At 41.1% G+C, this 13,892-nt stretch overlaps 1 protein-coding gene across 1 annotated transcript in view; it reads left to right on the top strand.

Moving 5' to 3' along the window:
* The window catches only part of LOC134464445 (proton myo-inositol cotransporter), a 147,093-nt gene that overhangs the window by 15,009 nt on the left and 118,192 nt on the right, over positions 1 to 13,892 (top strand). The window contains exon 2 of the mRNA XM_063217889.1: positions 9,419 to 9,578. Coding sequence (XP_063073959.1) covers positions 9,419 to 9,578 — 160 coding nt within the window. The remainder of the gene's footprint in view (positions 1 to 9,418; positions 9,579 to 13,892) is intronic.

Here is a 13,892-nt window from a genome sequence, read left to right as displayed (position 1 = left end):
GGGCCGGGGGAGGAGGAGGGGAGAGGGACAACGTCATGCACGGCAACGCGTGGCAACGCACATCCGTCTCCTAGGAGATCACGGTCAGCTGCTCAGAGCAGTGTTTCAACACGCGATGCTCAACCACACACACACTTAGTCACACTCATACTCTGACTTACACACCACACACACACACACACACACACACACACACACACACACACACACACACACACACACACACACACACACACACACACACACACACACGCACACACACACACACACAGGCACACACACATGCATGGACACACAAACACACACACACACACACACACACACACACACACACACACACACACACACACACACACACACACACACACACACACACACACACACATACACAGGCACACACACATGCATGGACACAAACACACACACACACACACACACACACACACACACACACACACACACACACACACACACACACACACACACACACACACACACACACACACACACACACACACACTACAAAACTTAACACCTGCTTAAGACAGTGTTTCATCCCACAACACAACTTGCATATACATAACTCATAAATACACATGCACATACAGTACAGCACATACACATGCTACATCTACACACACACACACACACACACACACACACACACACACACACACACACACACACACACACACACACACACACACACACACACACACACACACACACACACACACACACACACACACACATACAGCCGTACCATGACATTACACAGAGGCTTAAGTAGTACATTGGCTACAACTTGGCCATAGTCATAGTAACAGCAGCTGTATAACAGAGGCCACTGTGGAGGAATCCAGAACAAGATTTTCTTGAAGGCCCCTCAGAAATCCCAGCAATCCAAAACAACAACAAACTAGAAATGCACTCGGAGAGTGCAGACCTCCTCTAAGGAAGCTGTTTGATAGAACGTTTGACTACTGTATGTTACACCCTATTTTTTATTCTTTCTGCCTTCTTTTTGTGGAGTTACGTATATGAATGTCAAAATTCATCCTATCCCGCAATGGTGAAGAATCTTTTAAAAAGTCCTTTTTCCGGATCGTGATCCGGATCACCATCAAAATTTGATCACTTGTTCCTTTGGTAATTTCCAACAACTCCACAAAGTTTCATCCAAATCTGTACTTCTGCTGACAGACAAACAGACAGACAAACAAACAGACAGACAGACAGACAGACAGACAGACAGACAGACAGACAGACAGACAGACAGACAGACAGACAGACAAACCAACACGACCGAAAACATAACCTCCTTGGCGGAGTTAAAAAATATTTGCTGACATTTTACGGTTATGGACTGGGTTTGGTCTGGGCACAGTTAAGCATTCTTTAGGTTAGAAACAGAACAGTATTATAGCATACAGTATGCTTGGGCATACAATTTTTGTCCGTGAGTTTCATCGCCCTTGTGACTCGAAATGAATCGTAACATTCACTCTTCGTGTCTTTCGAGAGAGCTTCCCTGCATTACATAACTAACTCTACTCACTTCGAACCATGTAGGGGTAGTGCTAATCTGCACTACATTTCAGAGGTCCTACATTGTTTTTCTGCTCTCTGTCTGATAAATGTAATATATTTTGATGTAAAACAACTACAGCTAATCACTGCCTGTGCTGCAAATCTTTAGAGCCAGCTTTGCAGAGGATGTAAAAATGCCCCACAATGATAGTTTTAAAAACCAGACTCAAGGCGAAGCTCACAAGTAAAACATCTTGTATAAATTTTCCTATTGTGGCAATCCTATTGAGTTTCTCCAGCCCACAAGATTTTATAATACACGACTCAGGCTATACTTAACTCAAGGTCATTGAGGTATTCGATGTATCGCAGGCCCAGGTGCAGAATGCATTTGATTTCAGCATTTGTTTTTCAAAAGTGGCAGACTCCTCAAGGTCACAGAAGAGTGCAGTTGTCTGCGATGGCTGCATTGATTTTGGCCGATGGCACTATCTGGTTGAGTTATGTTTTTTTAAAGGAATGTCTGAGGGCTTTACCCTCATAATGCATTCTGTGTAGTGCAACTGTGTAACAGTCATTGAAAATACCCAACTATCATAGTACTACACTACTATGACATTACACATAGAGTTAAGTAGTACATTAGCTACAACTTGCCATCGTCATAGTAACAGCAGCTGTATAACAGAGGCCACTGTGGAGGAATCCAGAACAAGATTTTCTTGAAGGCTCCTCAGAAATCCCAGCAATCCAAAACAACAACAACAGAAAAATATTTGTTGACATTGTAATGTTATGGACTGTATGTGTGGTCTGGGCACAGGTAAGCATTCTTTAGGCTAGAAACAGAGCTTGTATTATATACTTGGGTATACTATTTTATATCCGCGAGTTTCACCACCCTTGTGACTCGAAATGAATCTTGACATTCACTAGCCCAGTAAACTAATGCCTCTTTTCCACTGCCGGTTTTCTGGTAGGCCTACAGCTCGACACAGCGTGATTCGGCCGCCACTTTTTGCTTTACAATTGAGCTGTGTCATGCCTATTCAAAAAGCAAAAAGTGGCGACTGAGTCACGCTGTATCGAGCTGTAGGCCTACCTGAAAAACGGTATTGGGAAAAGAGGCATAAACGAATCCACCTAGTAGCCAAAAGTATTTTTGCCTGGTGATTTGGTCTAGCCTGGTCCTTGTCAGATCACCACAAGAGGCACCAGCTCAAGCCCACTAATCACAATGTGAGTTTTTGTCCCGGTCCATTTGATTCTTGAAAGTGAAAGTGAAAGTGAAAGCCCAACTGGGAAACTTCTACTCCCATTGTCATTGTGACACAGCACATACAGTAAGTATACAATGAACACAACAAAATTGCATTTATGCCTCACCTGTGTAAGGGGGCAGCCCCCAGTGGTGCCCAAAAGGCTCCTGAGGCAGGACGATGGAGATACGTTGCTGGCAATTTGAACGATGACAACAATGGTTTGGTACCACCCACAGCTTATCTATTTAAAATGAGCGATTCCAGTTTTTTTGTGGTTTGGTAGTCCGTCTTGCCAGGCTAATTCTACACTTCGTTCATTTTAATCTCTGAATTTGGGATTGGCAATTCTGCTTACATATCCCCATCCTTACCAATACTGTATATTCCCCGCTCTCCTCCCCCAAGACAATATTTTTTTCCCTGTCATACTCTTCATTATCACTGGGGTGAGATGGGGTGAGTTCGGACTCGAACCTGAGCCTCCAAGGGCATGCAAGCTCATTTATGGACTGGTGACTTGGTGCGCTGCGCCACTGCATCCCCAGCCCCAGCCCCAGCCCCAGCCCCAGCCAATCCCGACTAACATTGATGGTAGACATGTATGTGCAGGTTGCTCGCTATCCTCTGCACTCCTCGCTGATGGGTTTTGCCGTGGTGTGTGTGTGTGTGTGTGTGTGTGTGTGTGTTTGTGTGTGTGTGTGTGTGTGTGTGAGAGAGAGAGAGAGAGAGAGAGAGAGAGAGAGAGAGAGAGAGAGAGAGAGAGAGAGAGAGAGAGTCTGTGTTTGTGTGTATGTGTGTGTGTGTGTGTATGTGTGTTCCTATATTTTGGGGTTCGCTGTAGTGAGGGTGTGTGTTTGTGCACGTGTGTGTGTGGGTGTGTGTGTGTGTGTGTGTCCTCCATGACGTGGTTCGCAGTGGAGTGAAGCGGTGGGTTAATGAATCCTCTGCAATTCCCGGCCAGGTGTGCGCCTGTCGAGTCTCTCCTAAGTGCCAGGCACCGCTGCTTTCGAGAGCGAAAAGGTAATTTTCTGTATTCCACCTTTTAAAGTTGAATAAAGGGGAAAAAAACAATCATCAGAAAAGAAAAGAAATTCTCTGGCGCTTACATGCATGTGCTGGAGTAATGGGCAGCCGGGAGTAATGGTTAGGGAGTTGGACTGTAGATCACAGGGATGCAGGTTCCATCCCTACCCTTACCAACCCCTTTCTGCCTCCTTGGCTGTAGTGTCCTACAGCAAACCTAACTGCACAGGCACTGTAACCAACGGAATATCTGTAAGTCGCCTTGCATGAAAGCGTCAGCTAAGTGTAATGTAAAGTAATGATTTCTTCTTCTTCTTCTTCTTCTTCTTCTTCTTCTTCTTCTTCTTCTTCTTCGTCTTCTTCTTCTTCTTCTTCTTCTTCTTCTTCTTCTTCTTCTTCTTCTTCTTCTTCTTCTTCTTCTTCTTCTTCTTCTTCTTCTTCTTCTTCTTCTTCAATCGCCATAATGACTAGTGAAGGACCTCTATTGTTTGTATTGCTTACCTATCTACCATTTCAGATGTAGTGTTTTAGCTGAGTGTGATTTGGGTGCTTTTAGTAGAGCAAAATAATGAGGCTGACCTTATGAACCTTGTACCTTAGATCAGCTGGGACTGAGGACATATGTGCATGCGTGTGTCGAGAGAGTGTGTGTGTGTGTTTAAGGGATCAATAAAAAGAGAGGATGATAGAGAGAAAGAGATGTGTGTGTGTGTGTGTGTGTGTGTGTGTGTGTGTGTGTGTGTGTGTGTGTGTGTGTGTGTGTGTGTGTGTGTGTGTGTGTGTGTGTGTGTGTGTGTGTGTGTGTGTGTGTGTGTGATGATATGTGGGTTTATGACTTTGGCTCTGTAGGATAGGACCATAATGCAACTATATTCAGGCCTTGGTCCCCAAAGTCTGGCTCGGGACCCACATGTGGATCACGGAAGACTTTTGTTTTTTTTGCACACCTCACATAGTTCCTCAAACTATTGCTGTCTCAGTTAGCCTACTCTCTATTGTTGCTTAATACTAATTGTCACTGATAGGCAAAATGGATTAATTAGTTACAGTGCCGTGGTGAGTATTTCAAATGACTTTGTTTTGAATGCCAAATCAAAAATTGGCTGAATTGGACGGGTAAAAACAAATCAATATGCAATATGTGGAACTAGATTGTAACTCAAGAATCCATTTTGCCCATCATTATTACCTCCGCCAGGAGGTTATATTATGTGATCGCCCGATTTCTGTGTTGGCATGTCTGTCCGTCACTCTGTTCGTTCACTGCTATTTCGCGGCCTGCCACAGGGTGGCCGAGGTGAATTGAGCAATGACAGGGCGTGCCTGCGAGGTGGATTGATGGACAGTGACCACAGCCAGAATGTATTACGCGTAGATTTTCTGTGCCTACATGGCTGCGTAGCCAATAGTACACCAAATGATATATGGGTAGATGACGGATAGGCAGCAAAAAAATTTTTTTTTCACAAAACATTGTTTATGAGGGAAAAAAGTATATGTGTACGTAGTGCAGCAATTCATCTTTCAAAAAATCCAAGTGGACCAATGTTGGTCTATTCATTGATTATTTATTTACGTTGATAAAGCAATTTGCTGAAAATATGTCATTTGGTGTGATGTTAAGAAATAAATATATTAAGTAATGTAGAAATGGCTTGATGGAGTTTTATGAACATTGTTACACTCTTCATATTTATTGCAATTTTTTAAAGTCTTAATTTAATTAAAAATTATCATTTAAGTATTTTTTTCCCCATTAGATGTGAGATTATTAGAAACCTTCGAGGAAAAACAGGGATATCTTTCTGTTAAATGTTCAAAATTGTCCGAATTTATACTAACTTTTCAGGGACGATAATTTGTTCTTCCCTAATGCAATATTCAGTGTTTATCAAACATATTGTTTAGCTCAAACAAATATTTGAGCGTTTAAAACATGTTACACCGTAGGACATTCATGTCACGCTAAAGGACAGAAATGCAAAACTGAGCCAGAAACAAATATATCAACATGATTATTTTGTCTTTTGATCATAATATAATGTTGTAGTCAATATGGACCTACACTTTACACTTATAAGTCTTTGAATCGTCGATTATCAGCCTATCGTAACTCTTAATGACAGCCATGCGGTCATTCAATGTAACCTGCGGAGCTCATAAGACTCATACTGAAGTGTGACCTTGGCATGACCATCACACTTTTGTAGGTATGCTATGACTGTCACACCATTGAACCTGTAGTGTGTAGTGTCCAGTGCCTGTTTGGTATCTCAAGCTGGACAGCACATTTATGCTGTATATTGAGCTCTCCACAGCATACTTTATTCATCTATACTCCTCTATATACTCTCTCACTGATCTTTACTTCACTGTTACCGTTATATTTTATGGTTTCAAAGCACCATTAATGACATTTTATATAATTTGACAGTATCTAAAATCAACAGCAAATATTCATCAACAATGCATCAAAGTATAAATTCCAAAGGCCAATAAAGGAATAAGTAATTTGAATACACAATATTTATCTAGTCAAACAACAAAACAAAAAAAATATGGGTAACACTTCCAAATAAGGGGCCATAATTAACAGCAAAGTAGCTATAACCTAATATTTTAGTAAGGGTTAATAATCATTACTTAACACCACATTAGACACATATTAATTGTTATTAATGTATAAATCAAACATTAGCAAGCAGTTATTTAACTATTAGATAACTATTACCTTGTGTTACAAGTTCATAGCATAAAAAAATATTTAACTAATAGATAAGTAAGGGCACAGTAATAGTTAAGTAGCTATTAGGTCATACTTAACTAAGGACCAAAATGAACACTTACTTAATACAAAAGTAAGGCTCCTGTTGCCATTATTACAGTGATTTGAACGAGTGAAAACTAGACACCACAGTAGATTAATTACTTAACTATTAGGTATGCGCAGCCAACTCTATTATAAGGGTCCCAAACACCAATATCTATGGATTAATTAACCATTAGTTATCCGCAGCCAACTCTAATATAAGGGTCCCAAACACCAATATCTATCCATTAATTAACCATTAGTTATCCTCAGCCAACTGTAATATAAGGGTCCCAAACCCCAATATTTATGTATTATTTATCCATTAGTTATGCCATACTTTTGTATTAAGTAAGTATTCATTTTGGTCCTTAGTTAAGTATGACCTGATAGCTACTTAACTATTAACTGTGCCCTTACTTATATATTAGTGAAATAATAAAATGCTATTGTTATCTAATAGTTAAGTAACTGCTTACTAATGCTCAACATATGCATTAATAACAATTAGTATGTGTCTAATATGGCGTTAAGTAATGATTATTAACCCTTACTTAAGTGTTAGGTTATAGGTACTTTACTGTTAATTATGGCCCCTTATTTGGAAGTGTTACCAAAATATGTACTACCAGTTGTTTTAAAAGCTATTTCTCAAATATCTAGTCCATTGGTGTGACCTGTTTGTCCTTTGGTGTGATACTCCAAAGTGTCACACCATAGGACTTTTACCATCACACCATAGGACTTTTGAGCTTTTGAGTTAATTTAAAGCCATGTCGTTGCCAACTGAAATACAATTTCACCTTTAGTAAGATGCATTTTCATACATCTACATAAGAAAAAAATATGAAAAATATACACTATTGTCAAAATGTATTTTATGGTTGTCACACCAAAGGACAACAAAACTAATACATCTTGTGGTAGCAAAACATAATTGATTGACTGAAGAACTCTGAGAGAAAAATCTAAAATCCACCCTTGCCATTGGCTTCTTAAGGGTCTAAAGTCACAATTTATGTACCGCTGGAGCTTCAACAATAGATAATTATCCACAGAATTAACCAAAAATATGATGTCACACCACAGGACATTGTTTTCTGCGACAAAGTTTCATAAGTCCATACGGTCTCAGAAAAACAGGAAAAAAATTAAGCATTGCCACTTGCTAAAATAGACACCTTGAAAAACATGCCAGGGTTGTTAAGACAAATGACTGAGCTTTGATTATTTATTTAAAAATGTTTTAATATGGAGAACCAGGCTTGCCTCAGTCACACCATAGGACAAATGTGACATTTGACTCAAAATTAAGTATACTTATTTAAGCTCTGTATTTATTACACATTACTTTTTCACAACAACGACATTAGTTTAATCATTTAAAGCATTGACAATTTTGAAAGCATGAATTTACTTAATTTTAAGAGCCTGCGACAGCAAAATTTACACGTCACGTCATCTACCCATATAATAATAGCCTATACAATATGGCACACATATCATCGCAGAGTTAATTGTTCTCCGAGTGTTTGCCCTGTCAACCAAATCAGTTTTTGCGGAGTTAATTGTTCTCCGACTGTTTCCCTGTTCAGTTGAAGTTCACGAAGGCTGGAGATAATATTAATAACGGCGAATAGTGGTTAACAGTGAACAGACAGCGCCAAGGAGGGAAAGGTACCCGGTTCACTACATGAAAGGTTAATCAAAGTTGTGTTGCGACAGTCACCACAAAGCCAGACATAATGCACAACGCACGGATTTGTTATGCCTGCATGGCTAAAGCCATGGGTGCGTAGCCAATAGCACCAAAACATAATGTAATAAAATGTCATGCATAGGCATCGTCTCAGCTTTCGCGGAGTGTTTTCCCTGTCAACCAAATCAACTTTCTCTCGTCCCTGTCCAGTTGAAGTTTGTAGCCTACAAATGTAAATGTAGGGAACTTTCCCTCCTTGGCGCTGTCTGTTCATCACTGTTCACCTTTATTTAAAAAAATCCACCCTTCGTAGGCATATCGTCGCAGCTTTCTCTGAGTTTATTGTTCTCCGAGTTTTTCCCTGTCAATAAAATCACCCTTCTCTCGTCTGTCCAGTTGAAGTTTGTCAGTTAAAGCAAGTCTTGTGCTTAACAGCATGCGAAACACAGACTGTTTCTTTTAATTCACAAATAATGAATGAGTGGAGAAATAATTAACGACCAACAGTTTAATCGTAGGCTAGACAGCGCCAAGGAGGGAAAGGTAGGCCTATCCAGTTCACTAGATTTAAGGTTAGTCATGTTTGAGCGTGTGTGACAGTGATATTAATGCATGCGTTCTCAAAGGGCAAGGTTGACCCTTATATCATCCACTACAATAGGCTAGGCCTACTATGGGTGGATACAACTTGACTGTTGAATTCTCTGAACACACTAATGGTGTGTATAAACCTGCATAAATGACACCACATCATCACACAGATATCCTATGTGTCTAAAAACAAACTGAACATCCTTGGCTGAGGTCTGCACACTCTGGGTGCATTTCTAGTCGCTATGTGTGTACAACAATCAGCAAAAATAATAATAAATATCCCCCTTAATGATCACCAATGGTCAAACAATGCACATTCATTTTCTGATTTGTGAATAATGTCCTTCTCACATGCACGATCAATCACTCACTCTGATAAACACAGTCTTCTAATCTCTATTTCCTCGATCTCCTCTCTTCTCTCTCTCTCTCTCCTCCCTCTCTCTCAATCTCTCCCTCTCTATCTCCTCCCTCTCTATCTCCTTCCCTCTCTTTCTCCAGGCATTGCTTCCATGACGGTGCCGGTGTACATCGCGGAGTCCTCCCCTCCTCACCTGCGAGGTCAGTTGGTGACGGTCAACGCACTCTTCGTCACGGCAGGGCAGCTCGTCGCCAGTCTGGTGGGCGGGGCCTTCAGCTACCTGCAGCACAGCGGCTGGAGGTGGGAAATCGTCTTGGTCACTCATTCTCATCATCCTCCTTCTCTGTGTGTGTGTGTGTGTGTGTGTGTGTGTGTGTGTGTGTGTGTGTGCGTGTGCGTGTGCGTGTGCGTGTGCGTGTGCGTGTGTGTGTGTGTGTGTGTACTACAGCAATCTACCTTCGTGAGGCCACTGCTTTTGGAGCACACCTACATGCTGAGGCCCTCGCTCTAGTTCTACATTTCAGTTAAAAAGTAGTAGATATTAGGTGATTTTTACTTAAAATAAGATTGACTACATTTCTTTTTTACTTGAAACTAGAAAAATAAGCTTGCTAAAATGTCATGTTTTGCAGTGTGCGCTAGCACTCCCTCCATCTCCATCTCTTATCCTACTCATAACTGTCCTCTTCGCCACATCACTCCCTCCATCTCCATCTCTTATCCTACTCATAACTGTCCTCTTCGCCACATCACTCCGTCCATCTCCATCTCTTATCCTACTCATAACTGTCCTCTTCGCCATTTGCTTCATGTCTGTGCAGCTCTTCATCCATGATGTGAGCAGGCCTTTTTTTCAACTTTTTTATCGATTTCCAACCACAATACAGATCCAGTTGCATACCACTAAAGTTTGTGACCATGACCTATACAATGTACATGCAATATCCTCAAGGAACCTTTAGATGTTATTCAGTTTGCCACTGTGGGGGACACCTGCTGATTTGCTATGGCTCTATCAGGCACCTTTAGGAAAATAAGGACACAAATCAAATCTTGAAGGAATCCCAGGGCCTTCTGTAAGGTTCTTTGGAGAACCTTTAGAGGTTCCCCTGTAGCAAAGAGGTTGGATATATAATAAGAGGAATCAAAACACGCCCACTCAATTCAAAAGCGTGTGCTCAAAAATTGGTCTCCTAAGGGGGCGTTGTCCCTCCTTCTTCTTCTCTTTTCGTTTTGTTTGCACAAGACGTGCGCTACCGCCATCTACAGCGCTAAGGGGACTCCATTTATTCTCTACCTCAAGACTCCGAAGGTCTCCTAATCGAAGGTCTCCTAAAGGGGCGTTCACCCGACGTAAAGTGGATACCGGAAAAGAACCCGCCTGCTTTATCTCACTCTCATATACGATTCTCTGCCTGTAGTGCATGCGTGTGTGTGTGTGTGTGTGTGTGTGTGTGTGAATGTGGCAGCAGGGCTTTAAGTGTAGCCATAACATTGTGTGTGTGTGTGTATCTGTATCTGCACTGCCCACAACACATCAAGGATGCCATCATCAATGTAGCCGTAGGCTGTTCAGCAGTCAAGGAAATTCATTTATAAGCCATGCTACTCACTACAGCTGAAGTCGCACGCACATACACACACACACACAGACACACACACACACACACACACACACACACACACACAGACACACACACACACACACACACACACACACACACACACACACACACACACACACACACACACACACACACACACACACACACACACACACACACACACACACACACACACACACACAAACAGTTTTATGAATGTCAGATCAGTCACGATTAGACAGTCAGAGGTAGGTAGAGGAAGGAGAAGTTTGTTAAGCTCTGTCTGTGGGCGTAATACATTCATACATCGAAGACACAAATGAAGGCACACACACACACACACACACACACACACACACACACACACACACACACACACACACACACACACACACACACACACACACACACACACACACACACACACACACACACACACACACACACACACACACACACTTCAATTGAGGCATTAGACTGTCTCATCTTTTTGCCTGTAGGCGTCAATGATGTCCTTCTACATGGGCAGAGACTGACATATATAGTCCTTTAAGTCTGTTAATGTGCATCCTTCATAACCTGCATATGTGTGATGTCTTACTCTTACTACATACTGACGTACAGTATATAATCTTTTACCCCCTTAAGACACGGCATTATAAATTAGCTGTTACCAGAATGGCAATGACCAAGTCGTAATGTATTACTAAAGGCCCTGTGCACTGTCATAGTAGTGTAGTACTATAGTAGTTAACTTTCAATGTCTATTACAGTGTGCCACAGGAGGTACGGCATGCATTAAGGGGTTAAGTGTCTGTTAATCCTAAAGGCTTCTGTGATGTCCCACTCCTTCTACAAACTGACACACACATTTAGCGAATGTAATATTTTTAGTACAATACTTTCAGAATTTATGCAGCCCATTCACAAATGTTGTGTTTTTCCACAAGTATTTTCCACCACCACCAATTTCTAATCTAAGTGCTCAGTACTGTACACCTGGGAAAATGACATTTTCCATACATAAAAAAGGTGGATCTTATCCACATAGTATACTTTTTTGTAAATTTGCTAATGTGAATAAATAGATGGCATATGGCATGCTTTACTATATGAGGAGAGACTGTATGATGTCCTACTGTATGCCTATTACAGACCGACACACACACACACACACACACACACACACACACACACACACACACACACACACACACACACACACACACACACACACACACACACACACACACACACACACACACACACACACACACACACACACACCAATGGCGTATTTGCCATTGAGGAAAGGGAGGACGATCCTCCCTCGAAATAATAAAGCCAGATCTTCCAGTAGATTTAATATTTTAATGTATAAATTATACATTTATTTATTATATCTTTGTTATATAAGTGTTAGTATATTATATCTATTTTGCGATAAAAACATGTACTTTAGCGCTTCTAAGTCACATATTAGACCTTGGAGGAGCGTCCTCCCTTCCATCCTCATTGACTTCCATTATAAATGGTGAAACCCCGGGCGTAGCGCGGGCTTTGCTTTTTAACATTGAAGTGAATGGAGCTTAGGGAGGACTTTCCTCCCTTAAGGCGGGTCTAGAGCCATGGAAGTAATCTGCCTATCAGTGAAGCTGAATTTATCAAAAGCCAATCAGAATATGACGAGTTGGGTTGACAGACGACAAGCATGAACTCGGTCGTCATGACAACGATATACAAATCAACCGTGTGAGAAGAATGCGGCAGCAGACAGTGGAAAGTGTGTGGAGTAACTTAATTGGCGAATGTTTTATGAACCCTTAATAAATACAAAGGAAAGATCAACTGTTTTCATGTTGTGAATCGCGCAATATCACTCCCTGGATTTAGATTGAAAACCGAATGGAAAGGTCAGTGTGTTTATATCAGTCACTCACGTCACTCGATCACTACACAATGCAAGCGAAGCACGGATGCAAATCGCATTCATGATTCAAAATGGTCGGACCAACGTTTTTAAAAGGTAGTCTTGCTTCAGCATGTCCTACGTGCACAAATAACAGTCTCAATGCTTGTCTTTGCGTTTCTCCTTCGTGCTTTCCCCCCAAAAGAGGGTTATTTACAAATGGGAATAAGAATGCTTTTGGCTGTATGAATGCACTGACCCTAGACTGGCGTTATTTTCTCCCTCCTCAAGACGAGAAACATGACAGCACGAAGCGCTTTAACCTTTTCATAAAACATCTCTGGCTAAACTTCCAACATGTAGCCTACATGTTAGGTAGTTTAATTTGGGTGGAATTATGAATACTAGGCACGGATTTACAAAGTAATCTATTCTGTACAACATATTTTTTATTCGGAACCTAGTGAAATAGCCCATGATCAGACGCACGCCAGCTCCTCCTTCCACAGCTGTCGCTCTCAACCCAGGTACCGTCAAAAGCAAAACGGATAGACGACCACAACGTTAACGTCGTAGGCCAAGTACCATGTTATGGATCATAAATAAGATTTTAAAAATAAGATAATGGGAGGGGTTTAAAATGTTTAAAAATCTGTAAGAATATGTTGGAAGGAGTTGAGTTTAAAACCCTTAGGCCTAGGCAATACAAGTCACTCAATGTAGGCATTCCTAGTGTATTCAGAATTGTCCATTTGTGTCTATGGAAGCCTGGTTAAAAAAACACAACTGACAGGGTGAAATGCCATGCTGCCTTTGGTCAAAGTTAGGCTAGATATAGATCAACTTTCTACTTTCTATAATATTTTTTCTTCACTCTTCTCTTTCTTTCCCTTCAAACAATTTGGGCAGTTATGTATGATAATATATTATACAAAGTTTGTTGCAATTATTTTATAGATGTCACAAGTCAGCTTTCCAGACAACACAATGCCATATCAGTTAAGTTAGTAGGCCTACAACCTAATACTAAACATCTGCCATTACTAACCCCATTTACCCGCATCTATCCGACTGACCACCTCCTTGTCCTCCCTAATTTTT

Source organism: Engraulis encrasicolus, chromosome 15 (genome assembly GCF_034702125.1).
Source record: "Engraulis encrasicolus isolate BLACKSEA-1 chromosome 15, IST_EnEncr_1.0, whole genome shotgun sequence".
NCBI lineage: Eukaryota > Metazoa > Chordata > Actinopteri > Clupeiformes > Engraulidae > Engraulis > Engraulis encrasicolus.
This window is presented reverse-complemented; position numbering and strand designations above follow the sequence as displayed.